Source organism: Ostrea edulis, chromosome 2, assembly GCF_947568905.1.
Source record: "Ostrea edulis chromosome 2, xbOstEdul1.1, whole genome shotgun sequence".
NCBI lineage: Eukaryota > Metazoa > Mollusca > Bivalvia > Ostreida > Ostreidae > Ostrea > Ostrea edulis.
In genome coordinates, this window is record NC_079165.1 from 54091116 (window position 1) to 54109204 (window position 18089).

The 18089-nt window shown below is 36.3% G+C and overlaps 1 protein-coding gene across 11 annotated transcripts in view; it reads right to left on the reverse strand.

The window, feature by feature from the left end:
• LOC125679297 (brain tumor protein-like) overlaps window positions 1-18089 on the reverse strand; it is a 93998-nt gene that overhangs the window by 34536 nt on the left and 41373 nt on the right. For 9 of the 11 annotated variants that reach the window (XR_008800044.1, XR_008800042.1, XR_008800041.1 and 6 more), the window contains exons 7-10: window positions 13992-14147; window positions 6669-6923; window positions 6456-6555; window positions 1415-1575 (exon numbers count right to left, since the gene is read on the reverse strand). Coding sequence is in view for 6 of the 11 variants with exons in the window: in XM_056154444.1 (XP_056010419.1) it covers window positions 1415-1575; window positions 6456-6555; window positions 6669-6923; window positions 13992-14147 (672 nt within the window). In the remaining 5 variants the exon portion in view is untranslated. The remainder of the gene's footprint in view (window positions 1-1414; window positions 1576-6455; window positions 6556-6668; window positions 6924-13991; window positions 14148-18089) is intronic. The other 2 variants (XM_056154443.1, XM_048918410.2) reach the window with 1 other exon arrangement.

Sequence of the window (18089 nt, forward strand, 5' to 3'; positions counted from 1 at the left end):
AGAGGTACTGTGAGCAATGCTCACTAAGAATACCCCCCGCTTACCCCAATCTCCCAAAGGGTGTTGGTAATGCGTATAAACTACCTCTTTTCTGAGTGTAAAAAACAAATGGCATGACAAACCGAACCATATTGCTACTTCGATGTCCAGTGCGCGTGACCTTTGACCTTTTGACCCCAAAATCGATAGGGAACATCTTCATCCCATGGGTAGTCCATATGTATGATATGGTGACTGTAGGTGGAAAGGATAATGCTTTAGAGCCCGGAAACCATATTGCTACTTCGATGTCCAGTGCGCTTGACCTTTGACCTTTTGACCCCAAAATCGATAGGGAACATCTTCATCCCATGGGTAGTCCATATGTATGATATGGTGACGGTAGGTGGAAAGGATAATGCTTTAGAGTCCGGAAACCATTGCGTCTACAGACGGACGGACAGACAACCCGATTCCAGTATACCCCCCCCCCCCCAACTTGTTGCGGGGGGTATAATAATTGTTTCTAGACAAGGAAATGTTTATGAACTGCAGATGAAGGAGCTTTCAGTTTTACTGTCCTCGGTTTGCTCGGTAAACCACTGCCTACTTTCCAGACTACTTAGAATGAAATTGTGATAAATTTTCACCCTCTCTGGACAGACATATAGCTCTTTTTCTGCCTTAAAATTGACAGCTCTATGTTCTCTTTCAAATATACTGTCTTTCCTCGATTCCTAATAATAGCTTCTTTAACAAAACGAATAAAGCTTTCGGAAAGTATTTTACTTTTTCATAAGATTTAATATACGATCTCGATAGTTTCCGAAGCTACACGATAAACGGAAAACCTGATACACGCAAAATACAATACACGATAGACCTGATAAACGCAAAACACGATGGAAAACTGAAAACCTAATGCACGATAGGATAGGATACACGCACGATAGGAATGTCAAGAATAACATTGCGGGTACTCTACCCACGGAAAGGTCTTGTCATAAAGAATACTCATATGAAATATCAAAGCTCTATCACTTACTGTTCAAAAGTTATTAGCAAGGTTAAAGTTTCAGACAGAATGACAGACAGGACAAAAACAATATGCCCCTGATCCAATCTTTGGGGCATAAAAAGAAACAGCAAAATCAATATGTCCCCGACACTATGTGTTCGAGGACATAATAAGTCTTCAAACTTCATTTTAGAGACTTAATGACAATAAATTGTATTTCTTTGGTAGTATTCTATGTTTTTATCAAAACATTCCTCTTTCACAAGAAAGTATTAATTTGTTTCAAAAATTTAGCATCTCGTAGTGCAGATGCAATATCAGCCTGATCCCTTAAAAGCTGTCGAGTAAGCCAAATGCCTCAAAAATGTAATCAACCAAATCAACATTTTTTCTGACTTCAAACTCCAAAACATTTACCAGGTATTCCAAACTGGTATTTGAATTCTCCTGTCTTCTCAAAACAACAAATTCTGTGATTATTGGTGTCTGCTACAACAATGTCTTCATCAATGCCTAAACAAAATCCATGTGGTGAATTAAATTGTCCTTTTCCTGGTCCCAGTTGTCCAAATTTGCACCTGAAATTTAATATCATTTATAATAATAAATAGGGGCAAAACAATAAGGCTGTTCAAAATTAATTCTACGTTTAATGTCACCTTAAAACTTCAAAACCTAAGAGGGAGGGGGGGGGGGGGAAATAAACAAAAATTTTAAACAAATGTGTATCTATTGAAAATCACCTATTCAGTGACCCAAAAAATCAACAATTTCAAATAATAGACATTGTTGGGTTTTATATTCAAGTCCAAGTCAATTAAAATCACCCAATTTAGCGACCAAAAAAGTAATATGTCAAATTAAACACATTGTAGGATTTGATTTTCAAGTCAAAGTAAATTTTGGCGTTTTCCCAGCAAAGACTTCTTCCTTAATCTAGATTTGTATCCCCTCTGCGAACACACCATGTGCAGATTGGGTGAGCGGAGGGGTGGCTTGCGATAACAACAGGTGGTACATCCAATGGATTTTCATCACCACAAACATAGCAAACTAAAGGAAAACTTGTTTTGTGTTGGTTTGTTTTTTGTTATACAATTTTCTATGTACTATTAATCAGTTTTGAAAGATGTTAATTTGGTGTACCACAACTAAAAGATAAAAATTGTACCTTCACTTCTACAAATACAAGGCAGGGTTCCAATAGTTAGGACGCTTTCAAATAAATTGATGAAAATATTAGTTTCTTTTTAGTGCTTTTAATTTTTATGATTAAATGCTTTGTACAAAGCAATTATCAATAAGTTCTGTATTTCCAATCGTAGTACAAACGGTCACGAAATAGTATATCGAAACTCTTCAGTGTGGAGAAGGTAAATTTCATATGAAATGGTAGCCGTTTGCAACCGCTTCGAAAATAGCATCTTTATTTCCCATGGGATTTACACCATGTAAAGGTAAGAAATGCATGTTTCATTGTGATAGGGAGTTAATAGGATGTCTAAGGTTGAAGCGGTCAAGGAATTCAGTTTAGCCCATTTTAATTGCAAAAAGCGGCCGAAGTTCAGGCAAGATTTCCTGAATCACTTTGTGTGACACTGGTCTGACATTCGGAAGAGGTGTCAGTCCAAATATCCAGCTTCGACGAATCTCGCTGAGATTAGTTCGGTTCAAACCATCTTTGTAAGTTTTCTTTACTTCAATAGTGGCATATACTTCCATTTTCTTCAAGTAAGGACCTCTGATCCAATTTTGCAGTGCGTTTCCCTCTTATACGGGATGTAGAATTAAGTCGCTAAATGAATAAAGTGCACCGCCACGGCACATGATACGCCCGTCACATATTGTTAACAGTATAGATTGTACCCATTAAAACATTTTTTTTTAAATATCACCTTAATTAAATGTCACAGTGACCTTAAAGTAGGATGCGACACACCTTCTACCTAAGATGCATTAGTTGACCAATTTTGGTGATTCTAGGTCTAATAGTTTTCAAGTTATGAGCCGGACAAGTTTTTGACATATATGGCCATATCTTCTTAATGAAAAGTCACAGTGACCTGGTTTTAATGTGCGACACACCTTCTACCCAAGATGTATCTACAGACAAAGTTTGATGATTCTAGGCCTTGTAGTATTTAAGTTACGGGTCGGACACGAAAAAGCTAACAGACGGACGGACATGAACGCCATACCATAATACGTCCCGTCTTAAGACGGGCGTATAAAAACCAAACCTGAACGACTACTTCAAATCCAGATTTGTTTGTTTTTTTCAAAACGGCAATTTCGCCGAAACCTACACGTGTGGGTAACGTTAAACATAGAATTAACTTTAGGTAGCCTTATGCATGTAAAAGATTTTTCATTTAAATCCTCTAAATGTTTATAAAATGGGTAAACATATACAGGTGACTCTCGATAATTCAAGGGACCTCGATAAAACTTCTAGAAATCAAGAGTTGGAAATTGAAGGTCTGCCGGTATGGTTCAGATTTTACAGTAACCAGAAATGTATACCAACAAGATCATATGATATCATTTTGACATGTTTTCCTTCATATTCGTCAGGTACTTTGATATCAAAATAAAAAACCTTATTTGGCATTAATAAAAATATTTCAAAGTTTAATGTATTTATTTGTTCTTTAATCATGCTTAGATAGGTATACAAAACCAAGTCCTATGATGCTTTACTATCGCAAACTAAACACAGCACAATGTTACCGTATATACTCACTTATAAGTCAGTCCGCCTATAAGTCGGTTGTATTTTTTAAGGTTATTTTGTAGGAATTTGCCATTGACCCGCTTATAAGTCGGTACAAATTTTTGTCAGAGTCGGTCGACAATTTCAAGTCAGTGCTCTAGTGTTTTTACCTATGTTTCAAAAAATATTTTGAGAAATTAATAATTCTGAGGTGCTCAATATCCAAGCTATACCTGTTTGGGGTTTAAACGCAACCCTTGATCTATTATGGGCAATGATCCCTTGTTTACCTAAGCTCCTAATTACCAGTACCTGACACTGTGTTTACTTAGTGGCACGCGCCTCGCGAAAACTGTTATTGTGGGATTCCGGTATAATTAATTGCATCAACAATTTTAAAAGTCAAGAATGATGATCTAAATTATCTGTTAATATTCAATTTTTTACGAAATATATTTCAGCCGGTATACAGATGAATATTTCAATATTAAATCGGGTTCGTAATTCAATTTTTCCGATAAACGATAGATTAGTTGAATATAGAAAGTATTAATTATAGTGGTATGTAAATAATTTTTAACTAGATAAAAATATGCAAATACTTGTATTTATACATAATTTTAAAGAGACACTACAGCTCATTTAGCGTAAAAATCATGAAATGACAATTTTCCCAGCGCTTTCTCAATTTTTGTTGCATTGTTGAAAGTATGAACTTTGCGAAAATAACTTATCTAAAGTTAAAAATTATCGTTTAAATGTAAAAATTAATACTTTTTGATGGTCTATACACAAAATATCGAGTCTCCTCCTTTCAGTCTTCAGACGCATGCGCATAGACAGTAAACAGTGCAGCATGTCGTCCAGAGAGAGAAAGTGTAGTTGATAGATCTAGAATTTTGACAGATTCTGTGAGAAAAGAGGTAAAATTAGAATGAGATAAAACTCATACGTGAAATAAAATTTACCTTGGTATCAGTTTGACCGTTGGAAAACAAAGAGCTCGGAGAAACACATGTAACTGAGTGGCGGATCTAGGATTTCCAAAGAGGGGTGTGAAAGTCAAAGATTAGCCAAAGTAATCGGCCATTCTGGTGCAAAATTTGGATTTTCATTCACAATCTGTGGGGTAAAAAGGGAGGGGGATCCTGGCCCCCTAAATCTGCCATTGAGACTAGCTGCGAAGACACCACGTTTAAAAGTAAGTGCTATTTTTATCTGAACACGACGCGTGTTAGTTGTAAAAACATCGGTCAGTGGGAACATGGAAGGTTTCTGTTGAAATAATGATTTATAATTACTTATTACAAGGAGCAGGGAATAATCTTATACTTGAAAGGTGAGTGTGGACCCCCTTGAAGGGGAATTTAAATAATTTCCTACAGAACACCTTTGCTGTCATTCAAAACCACGTGATGTAAATAAGCATTCAAAAGTCCGAGTCAGCATGAAGAAACCTTTGAATTCCGAACGATCTTCAAAGCGCAGTTGAGAATAAATTGATGCATCCCAATTGTTCAAAATTGTCAGTATCGATATGAAATATATCATTTTATCAAATTATACATGGTTTTAAAAACACTTTATTAAAATGTGGAAAATGAGCTGTAGTGTCTCTTTAAAATACATAAACAATACGTCTAGATAATCATTCATTTTGTGTGGTAGTCCATGATAATCGTCGGAGTTGTTTAAAAAACACTACATTACGCCGCTCAGAAAAATACCAATCTTCTTAGAACGCGCCTATAAGTCGGACATAGAGTTTTGGACCAAAAATTGACTCCCAAAAATCTGACTTATAGGCGAGTACATACGGTATGTCACTTTACCCAAAACACAAATTCTAACAAATGTTTTAGAGTAACGTTACACAAAGAAAAAACTCTAGAAATTTTACAGTCTGTAGATCTCTAAATTATGTATAAAACTTACTCTCTCGTCACGTCAACACAAATTATAGATTTTATTCATAGTCGGCTTACATATAATTTTAATCATCCCAACTCAAAACCCCAGTGCAAGGTGTAAACTGACCAATTAGCCAATTATATACTCAAGTGTGTCACCTCCACAAAGAAGCACTAGGGATGTTTCAACTATGTTAACACCTAATTACCCCTCCAGCATTCAACAAAATCCAGGTAAGGACCAAGCGGAAAATATTACACGCTTGGGTAACGGTGGGCATACGCTACCACCACTTCGAGAGATCGAGAGTGAAAAACAATGAAATGCGTTTTACAGGACCCAACTTCACTTCGAGAGATCGATAGTAAATTAGCTTTGTTATATAGAGAGAAAAATCGGGACCATAATTGTAATTATGTACAATTCTTAATATATTGAAGGAGCTTTAACATAAATTCATACATTCAATGTATGAAAATTTGTTTACTTTTTTTTCACTCTTTTAGTTGAAATTATTTGCTTATCATTGGTAGAAAATTCCCAATTTGTTCGATTTTGACGCTATTTTTCCCAATTGAATGGGTATCAATACCAGTGGGTAGAAAAAAAATGCTGTGATAGTGATAGAAAGTTAATTTAATAATCAAATAACTTTTTGAAGGAAACGGCATAGTTGCAAAGGTGCACAATAGTCACTATATACCATGAAATTTACTCAATTTTTTGGCAGTTTTTGCCCCGCATCCAAAGCCCTGAGGGTACACGGGTCCTGAAATTTACAATTTGTCATCTTGTTCAAAAGATGCTTCATACCAAATATGAAAAGAATTATACCTAATTTGCATTGCACTCATTTTGTTCCCTCTTCTAACAGGAGGAAATGGCATACTTGCAGCATTTGCAGAGTTGTAACTTCCACTGCTAAATCCACCAGCTAGATATGAAAAACAAAATAATGAATACAATACAGACTGGTTGTATTCAAAAATTAATTTCAATTAAAAAAAAAGACAAATGGTGATGTTAAGCAAGTCTGATTCCTCTTACATTCCAACATATCCTTGTTTGATGGATTCATACTCATACTTCCTATGGTTCCAATTGAACTCATGGATCCAATGCTTCCAACACTATCCATGCCTCCAGTTAGAGAACTGGGTGGCTGTTGAAGGAGGCTGGCCAAGGTTTCTAGATTTGGGGACTCAGACTGTGGTGTAGGAGGATTTAAGAGGGAGCTAAAATTAGCTTCGCTCCGAGTTAAGGAAGGAGGGGCTGTCCCAACTGGCGTTTGTGGAAGACCTGCTGAATACAAAAGAATAGAAATTCCCAGTTACACACATGTACTTCAATATACATTTGAACTGTACAAGACAATCTTTAAACGTCCATCTTTCAAAGCAGAATTTGCCATCACCATGGAGATTGTTTTTCCAACAACTTCACTTAAAGTAATAGTATCCATCAGCAAGCAGTGTCATACTTTCATTTGCATTGTATGAATAAAGGGCTCCATTTTAAAAACCACAGAAGGTAAATAAACAAGGGCACCGCTAAGCGGAGCATCCCCTCGCAGCAGGAAATATCATGAACATATGCATGCATTATCAAGGCACAAATGAGGAATGAGGCCAATATATATATATATATACATATATATATATATATAATATTTCCCAGATTTTTATACCGTTAAATAAAAATCGAAACTTTTTCAAAAGAACACGACGATGAAACACTGACATTTATAGTTTCACATTTTGAATTCGTTTGTGATATAATAAAACGTTAGTAATCATTACACATGTATGCATAATAGACAGCGAGTACAAGGGAAGCAACTCTCATACTTTTCAACATTCTGCACTCCGTACTGTATGTAAACCGGCCAATTTCTTTGGAACCACACATAGCCGGTTTAGACAGATTATACTGTATAGCTATTTATTATTGATTAAAATTCAGATACCTCTATTATCATTGGGGGGGGGGGGTTGCCATATACATATGTGGTTGGGCAGTTTCGCTTATTCCTACACATCACGTATGCACTAAATTTCAGTAATTTACTTACCTGAATATACCTCACAGTTGTTGTATGCAGAATGCATGAACTCAGAAAATTCCCACGGAAGCAATATTTTTTCGTTATGTAAAAAGACAATATACCGGTGTTGACAGGTCGACGAAGCTTGTGAAATATCTTTATAGCTTTCAAAAATTATGTACACCTCAAGACTTAATTCTGTAAACAGACATGTGTGGTAATCTTAATTAATTATGTTCCCCAAACAAAGTTTGGGAACATATTGTTTTTACTCTGTTTCTTATTATTATGTCTCCGAACACAAAGTGTCAGAGACATATTGTTTTTGCTCCGTTTCTTATTATTATGTCTCCGAACACAAAGTGTCGGAGACATTGTTTTTGCTCTGTTTCTTATTAAGGTCTTCCGTTCCAGGCGGAAGACCTTATAGTGATTCTACTGTTTATTATGTCTCTGAACACAGTGTCGGAGACACATTGTTTTTGCTCCGTTTCTTATTATTATGTCTCCGAACACAAAGTGTCGGAGACATTGTTTTTGCTCCGTTTCTTATTATTCTTATTATGTCTCCGAACACAAAGTGTCGGAGACATATTGTTTTTGCTCCGTTTCTTATTATTCTTATTTTCTTCTTTTTATTCCTCTTCTTTCCAGAGAAATTTGTCCGCTGGATTTTATGAAAGTGTTTCGACAGATCCACTTCAAACTTTGTGAGCTGATAGGGGGTCATGAGGAGGGGTGCAATTAACTTTCGAAATTTTCAAAATGGCCGCCGTTTCAAAATGGCGGCCAAAAACGTCAAAAAATCAAGGTTGTCGGATTTCAACCAAATTTTATTTCTAGGGTAATTTGGTGACCCCAAGTTCATTTCCACCATCAAAAATTTTTTTTGAGCCGCCATTTTCAAAATGGCCGCCATATACTAATGGCGGCAAAAAAAATCAAGTCCGTCGCATTTCAACCAAATTTAGTTTTTAGGTTTTTTTTTGAGAATCCTGATCTGGCATCAAAAACCATTTCTGACATGGGGAGGTATTCGGAGACATTTGTGTTGGCATCCCAACACAGTTATAGCTCGTTATTATTATTTTCTTCTTATTTTTCCTCTTCTTTAGTGAGAAATTTGTCCGCGCGATTTTATGAACATGCTTCGACTCATCCACTTCAAACTTTGTGAGCTGATAGAGGGTCATTTGGAGGGGTGCAATCAACTTTTCAAATTTTCAAAATGGCTGCCGTTTCAAAATGGCGACAAAAAAACGTCAAAAAATCAAGTCCGTCGGATTTCAACCAAATTTAGTTTCTAGGGTTTTTTGAGAATCCTGATCTGGCATCAAAAAGCATTTCTGACATGGGGAGGTGTTCGGAGACATTTGTGTTGGCATCCCAACACAGTTATAGCTCGTTATTATTTTTCTCCGGTACTTTTTTGTCCGGTAGTGTTCTCTGAAACTACAAAAGGGATCGATATGAAACTTTCCAGGATGATAGTATAGTGTTTGTAGATGTGCATAGTGATAGTCATTTTGTCTGCATCAAAATAAAAATGCAATTTTGGTACAAAAAATGAAAAATCAGAATATTAAAGGGATCGATATGAAACCTAAATAGGATGGTAGTATGTCATTTGTAGATATGAAAAATGATAGTTATTTTGTCTGCACACGTACGCATGCGAGAGCACTACAAAATATGTACACTAACTTTGGAATCAGTCTAACTTTTTTGTTGTTCATTAAAATGGCTTGATATTGATACAATAGGTAGATATTGAATCCCTTAACTGATTTGCATGGTCAAAATTACAAATTTGCACAGCATACGTATACAATATGTGCATCTATATATTGGTGTAACAAAAAATGCCAACGCGCATGCACGTGCAACGTTTTTCAAATGTTCAATTTTTAAAGGACGATAACGTTTTTGTTTTTCATCATATTCTATTGATATTAGGGGTTTAGATGTGTCTTGGTACTCCTTACAAATTGCTGTGGTTAGAATTACTGCTTAGCATGTGCATTCAGGTGTGCTGAATTCTGATTGGACGATTTTAAAATCGCTATAACTTCCTTATATTTGGTGGAAACATTATGAAATTCATACTGTGGGTATATGATACAAATGCCTGTTGAACGACATCAACACAAATTTGGAATCATACACGCGTGCGCGTGAATGCACGTGCAACGCGTTCTTTCATTTCTTGGTACTGAAATGACCATATTGAACATATTACATGTAATTAAAGGCTAAAATAAAATGATTTTTTGCTATAGATTCACAAGGACATCACTTTTTAATTGGGGGAGGTTTGGGGAACATATCTAACGGTCCCCGTTACAATTAGAAATAGTTCTGTATTGTAAACACGTGGGGTAATCTGGTAATGAAACCGCGACGTTCATCAAATTATTTTAATTACTCAGTGTCAGAGGTAGCGCTTTTAATTCCTACATTACCAGATTACCCCACGTGTTTACAATACAGAATTAATTCTTGAGGCGTACGTAATTTTTGAAAGTTATAAAGATATTTCACAAGCTTCGTCGACCTGTCAACACCGGTATATTGTCTTTTTACATAACGAAAAAATATTGCTTCCGTGGGAATTTTCTGAGTTCATGCATTCTGCATACAACAACTGTGAGGTATATTCAGGTAAGTAAATTACTGAAATTTAGTGCATACGTGATGTGTTTCTGCTAGGAATAAGGGAAACTGCCCAATCACGTATTATGAATATAATGCATGCATGTGTTCATGATATTTCCTGCCGCGAGGGGATGCTCCGCTTAGCGGTGCCCTTGTTCCAAATATGTTTCATACCAAATTTGACAAGATTGCTACATGAAGCCATGTCCCCCACCGCTGCAAAAAAAGTTGAAGCACAAAAGTCCCATAACGTTATCCTGTAAAATTTGTCGAATCAAAATGGTAGCACAATATGATCAACTATACATGGTGACTAACAATCCCACAAAATATAAACAAAATCCATTGAGCGGTTTCGGAGGAGTTGCGTCCACAAAGTGTTCCTATAGTGTAGCATGTACAAATTCAACAAAATCCCATAACTCCTGTCAAAATTGTCGAATGAAAATGGCAGCAAAATATGATCAACTACACATTGTGACCAACAATCCTACTTAATATGAACAAAATCTGTTGAGTGGTTTCTGAGGAGTTGCATCCACAAAGTGAAGTGGGACAGACGGATGGACACCATACCGGTTTGATTCTATGTTCCCTTCCGCGTTGCGGTGGGGGACAAAAAGAATTGGAATGATAGTTATCAAAAAGAAGTTAAAAATGTCTATTGTTCACACATTTAATAACTGACCATTTTGGTCCAACCCTGATACCAAAACCCCTACCCCTGGGATCATCAAATTTACAATTATGGTAAAGGACTACCTGTTCTTTCTAAATATCTATTTACTTTCAATTTAGTGTCAATAGCACTAAAGAAGATATAATTTAAGTGTTTTACACATAAACACTATATACCAAGTTTGGCCCCGCCCTGGGGTCAGAACCCCTACCCCAGGGATCATGAAATTTACAATTTTGGAAGAGGCCTCCCTGCTCTACATCACTATGCATTTAGTTTTTCTTTCATGTCTGTGGTTCTTGGGAAGAAGATTTTCTGAAAATTGTTCAATTTAGGGCAGTTATTGCCCCACCCCTAGGGCCCAGGGGTGCTGGAGTCCTGAAATTTACGTCCCCCTTGTCCAAATGATGCTTCATACCAAATTTGAAAAGAATTGGAATGGTAGTTATTAAAAAGAAGTTAAAAATGTTTGTTAACGCACGACGATGGACAACAACCAATTGCAATAAATCACCTTGTTTACTCAGGTGACCTTTTAGGTTTTTAACCTAGGGTAAGAGCTGCAAAAGACATCAAAATCAACTCCGATTTACCTGTAAAAGCAATCTACGCTTGAGTAACTTTGCGACCAAAATTCAGACCAAATGTGATTCTTGGCTGACCAAATTGTAAAGTCTATTGATCAATCCAGCAAGCTAATTGAAAACTCAACCGTACTTTTGTAATGCGCTGTAATATCAATAGCACTAAAGATGATATTTAAGGATTTTACACATAAGGCCATTTTTTTTTTTTTTAAATTTAAAATTTTCAAATCCATTCAGAGGAGGTATATATATATATATATATATATATATATATATATATATATATATATATATATATATATATATATAATATATAAAATAAATAAATAAAAAAATTTAAAAAAAATGACAAAATGTTAAGTAATAAAATTGAACTTGATTTGATTCTCTTCACTGTCAACTTAAGACGGTGGTATATAGCGACTTTTGTGCACCTTGGCAACAATGCTGTTTCCTTCAAAAATGTTATTTGTTTATTAAATTAATAATTTCTATCATTATCAAATGTCCATTGTTTACCGTTTAGTTATGTAAATACCTAAATAAAAGAACCACATCGTTTTTTCATTCAAAAGATGGCATCCATGACGTATATAGGATAGGGACGCACTAATCACCTGAAGTACTAAAATCCTGACTGACCTTACCAAGCATATATTTTGTCTAAAAATTTACTTCTAAGTTTTAGTCTTATTTATGAAGTCAAGTAAAGTTATAAATAAAATTCTTTAACCCTGTAAACATTTATTCAAAAATTCTGAATTTTATATAGGTCAGATCAATTTATTGTTGGTAGTCAACAAATTTTATACAATGAATGAATTCAATAATGTTAAATATGTTTTCACCTCCTTTAATATATGAAGAATTACACATATCAATTATGACGAATATTTCTTTAAAATTCATTAATAAGAATTTAAAAGGGTATCCTCGGCAAAATGTATGCATGGTAAGGTCAGGTAGGGTTATACGTGTTTAGGTGATTAGTGTAACCCAACGTACATCAAGGATGCCATCTGAAAACAAGTGTTTGTTTTTATTTTGGGATTTACATATCTAAATGGTATGCAATGCATAACTAATACTAATTAGAAGTTAGTTTCATAGACAGATAACTTATTGGAAGCAAAAAGCATTATTACTAAGGTGCTGAATAATTGTTAGCACCGGCTGAAGTTGACTGATATTCACACATGACTATTATGGACTGTCCCGAGATTTCGACGGAGGCGTCTGTCCAAATATCCAGCCAGTGGAATCTATTTTCTTTTCTTTTTCTTTTGGTGAAACGGAAAATTTACAGCGTCGGAAATATAAAAAGGAGTGAAAAACCATTTTATTTTATTGTTTCCCCCAACATCCCAAAAAATCAGTGCGGCTGATCTGTAAACCAACTCAATAAAAAAAAAAGAAGGCCTAAACACTATATACTAAATTTGGCCCTACCTTGGGGATCTTGAAATTTACATTTTTGATAGAAGCTTCTCTGCTCTACATCACTAATAATTTAGTTTTTCTTACACATGCGTGTTTCTAGAGAACAAGATTTTTGAAAATTGGTCAATTTTGTGCAGTTCTTGCCCCGCCCCTAAAGGCCCAGGGGTGCAGGAGTCCTGAAATTTACAATTTATGTACCCCTTGTTCCAAAGATGCCTCATACCAAATTTGAATGGAATTGGAATGGTATTTATCAAGGAGTTCAAAATGTCTATTGTTCATACATTTAATAACTGACCATTTTAGCACCACCCTAATACAAAAACCTCATCCCCTGGGATCATCAAATTTACATTTTTCGTAAGGACTACTTGCTCTTACTAAATATTTATTTAGTTTCAATTTAGTATCAATAGCACTAAAGAGGATGTTACTTAAGTGTTTTACACATAAACAGTATACATTGGTAGAGGCCTTCCTGCTCTACATCACTATGCATTTAGTTTTTCTTACGCATGTGCGGTTCTAGAGAAGATGCTTCATACAAAATTTGAAAAGAATGGGAATAGTAGTTATCAAGAAGAAGTTAAAAATGTTCAATTGGTAAAGCACGACGAATGACAACCGATTGCATTAGGTCACTTGAATTTAGTGAGTGCAGTGGTGCTTCCGCATGTGACTGGCTAGGTTTGTAGTACCACCGATTTTGTTACAATAATCACATACAGGTCCGTGTTTGCCCAACTCTATTTTGTATTCCTTAATGCAATTCTGAGTTGATCACTATTCATCATCTTCACCATTTCATACAGCCATATTTGTTACAACTCCAGGGGCAGGTAACAAAAAAATATTGCAATAAGTATTGCCAATAGCGGTATCATGATTCACCGGTAATATTGCACAGCACTACTTTTTACCAACCATCTTATCAATCTCGTTTCCCATGTAGTCTCATAATATACCTGAGTGGAGCTTGGCAAGTGCTGCTACATTCATCATTGATGCACTAGATCCACTGTTATTGCTGGCAGCATCCACAGAAATTCCACTGTCAGACATCGCAGGGCTATGGGAATTCCTAGAGAGACTAGTCCCATGATCATGCATGGCTTGGGATCCTAAAGCAAAGAAAAATAGGCCTCCATGTATGGATTCTTCTAATACTTATCAGAAGCAATTTTTCATACTAAGTTATAACTGAAGAGTAAAGATTCACTTGAAAATAAACAAGATAAAGGTAACATTTTAAGATGTTTAGAAATCATTGTGCTACCTCTATACTTCTTCATTTTATACTATACTAGCAGCAAAAAGAAACTGCATTATTTGATATATTAAAAAATAAAAAATAATGAACAATTTTTTTTTTGTAATACTGTTAACAAATGCATATTTTTTTTTACAACATTTCATAATCCATTAATGTTAATGTCAAATAACGTCAATTTCAGCACACTCGAAAGACACTGACACTGATATTCGAACTTGAATTAACAAAGCTAACAACGCGTGTGACCACCATTTGCATTCACGTATGCTTGACAACGGCGCCTCATTGATGCCTCTAAAGTGTTTAGAAATGCTTGAAGGATGTTGTTCCAGATGTTGGTTAAAGCCTGGCCTAAATCAGCCAATGTCACTGGTTGATTTGGTAAACCGCGTAGACGTCGTTCCATTTCATCCCAGACGTGCTCGATCGGCGATAAATCAGAGGAAACAGCTGGCCAAGGTAAGACATAGACATTCGGTTGAACAAAAAAGTCCCTGACTACACGTGCAACATGTGGCCTTGCTTTGTCTTGCTGCAGTGATGTGATTTTGCTGTCTCTGTATGAAGGGTATCACATGGTGCTGAATAATTTGGTCTCGATAGCGTACGCCGGTCAGATTTCCATTGACAATTTGTAGAGGGGTCCTTCCACCCCACACCATAACAATACCTCCACCGAATTGTCGACGTTGCACAACACAAGCGTCCTGGTACCGCTCCCCAACGCGACGATACACTCTACAACGGCCGTCACTGCTATCCAAATGAAATCTGGATTTATCAGTGAACAGAATATTGGCCCAGTCCTGTATTCTGAATCTCAGATGTCGTCTGCACCGCTGGACGTCTTGGTCTGATGTTGTGCTCGCGTAGACGATTACGCACAGTTCTTGGACTGATTGCTCGAAGTCCAGGAATGCTACCAGCAGTCAAATTTGCTGTCTGGAAACAATTTCTTAGGTGCACAAGTCTAATGTGGCTGTCCTGTCGACGCGACGTCACACGAGGATGCCCAGAACGTGGTCGATCCCAAGTTTTACCAGATTGTTGTAAATGTCTCCATAATGACGAATGAACTCCAAAGTGTCTTGCTAAGAAATTTTGTGCCATTCCAGCTTCAAGCATCCAACAGCATGATCACGTTGGTTTTCGCCGAGTCGTGGCATGACAGAAGGGTAAATTTCGTCAAAACTAAAGTGCTTTCCTTAACGAATAGTGTCCAAACAAACATTTTACACTTCTTACTCCAAACAGTATTGGCCAGTAAAACTTGTGCGTATGAACACTTCAATAAAACAACGTGTTCACTAACCATGAAAAAGTCTGTGCATCTAAGTCGGGTACTATCCAATATTGTTAAAAAACATCTCCTTTATCGATTGTTTAAATTTTATAAATACAAACAATAAATATAGAAAAATAATACTAAATTTTCTAATGCAGTTTCTTTTTTCCGCTAGTATACATGATAGATTAACAAGCATTTTGAGAGTATTGCATAGCAATACATAGTCTCCTAAAGAAAGGCAAAAATTATAGGACTGCAACAATATACAGTAAAATATCTGTATCTCGAATATGGTTTATCTCGAATACCCCGCTTGAGTCGAAGTCGACTGCTGGTCGCGGCCGTGTTCCCTATATAAATGATTTTAAAAACTTAGGATATTTCGAACACGGTAATCTCGAATATCCCGCTTATGTCGAAGTATTTTCTAGGTCCTATGCCCTAAATTCACCTGGTTTATCTCGAAGTGCAGTCAATTTCCTGCTCTGCTTACCATACCTGGTGTCGTTAAGTCCCACATTCACGCCCACGGCTCCACCAATCGACTGCTAATCCACGCTCGCCTTTTTCGAGTAGACCCAGGTCGCAATCATTGGTTCAACAGTTTGGGTAATTAGTGAGGCCTTCCCACATTACGGATTAAGTCCACCGCCAATTATGAACTAACACGCCCGATTCCAGGGACGGTGTTTTGAATGATACACGCTATATCATTAACATGTGGTTTAGATAAACGAACGAAATTGTCGAAGTACGCTTGAAAAAAAGTAATGCCCATAATTACGAAAACTCATTTGATAATACACGCTTCATCATTACATTAAAAAAAAACATTCAAGATCGAATTCGGATATCTCGAGCCCCTGGATATCTCGAAGTTTTTTCGAAGTCCCTCGGACTTCGAGATAGAGATATTTTACTGTATATTCAAAGTTCATTTTAAGGCAAAGGTTATGGTAAAAGGGAAGATTGGGAAACCAGGATCGGAATAGTTGGAAATCCACTACTATTCAGGTTACTGAGGTACAAAGACAAAACCAAGAAAACTTCAAAATCAATCAGTAACTTGTTATGGCAAAGCAATGTACCAAATATCAATTAAATATCTGAACGCACAACAACAAAGTCCAGAGAACTGACAATTTATGCAATTTTTTTTAGTCAAAGGGCCATAACTCAGTAAACAAGAGGCCCAAGGGCCACATCGCTCACCTGAGTTACCTTGGCCCATATCTAAAGACTTTCCATATATATTTGCATGTAAAACCTTAGTCCCTCTTGTGGCCCCAACCTACCACTGGAGGCCATGATTTTTACAAACTTGAATCTGAACTATGTCAGGAAGCTTTCATGCAAATATCAGCTCTTCTGGCTCATTGGTTCTTGAGAAGATGATTTTAAAGATTTACTCTATTTATTCTCATGTTAAACTTTGATCCCTTATTGTGGCCCCAACCTACCCCCGGGGGCCATGATTTGAACAAAATTGAATCTAAACTATGTCAGAAAGCTTTCATGTAAATCTCAGCTCTTCTGGCTCATGAGAAGATTTTTAAAGACTTTCCCTATATATTTGTATGTAAAATTTTGATCCCCTATTGTGGCCCTAATTTACCCCTGGGGGCCATGATTTGAACAAACTTGAATCTGCACTGTCAGGAATCTTTCATATAAATTTCAGTTCTTCTGGCTAATTGGTTCTTGAGGAGAAGATTTTTTTAAGATTTTCCCCTATATATTTCTATGTAAATCTTTGATCCCCTATTGTGGCCCCAATTTACTCCTGGGGGCCATGATTTGAACAAACTTGAATCTGCACTATGTCAGGAAGCTTTCATGTAAATCTCAGCTCTTCTGGCTCAGTGGTTCTTGAAAAGAAGATTTTTCAAGATTCTTTATTTATTCCCATGTAAAACTTTGATCCCCTATTGTGACCCCAAACTACACCTGCACTATGTCATGAAGCTTTCATGTAAATCTCAGCTCTTCTGGCTCAGTGGTACTCGTGATGAAGATTTTCCCTATTGAACAAACTTGAATCTGAACTATGTCAGGAGGCCTTCATGTAAATGTCAGGTTCTCTGGCCCCGTGGTTCTTTAGAACAAGATTTTTAAATGACCCTACCCAATTTTGCTTTTTTGTGATTATCTCCCCTTTGAAGGGGGCATGGCCCTTCACCCCAAGGATGCTTTCAAGGCTTTGTGCCAAGTTTGATTGAAATTTACCCAGTGGTTCTGGAAAAGAGGATGAAAATGTGAAAAGTTTACAACGATGACACTGACAACAGACAACGGACAAATTTTGATAAGAAAAGCTAAAAAGTACACAAAACTAATAATTCATGGTATTTTTCTAAGTCCAAGGGCCATAACTTATTGTAAAATCAACAGACTGAGATGAAATTCATTCTTGATTTGTAACTTGTTATGGCAAAGCAATGTACCAAATATCAAATGAATATCTGCAAGCACATTAAAAAAAAGTCCAGAAAACTGATTTGC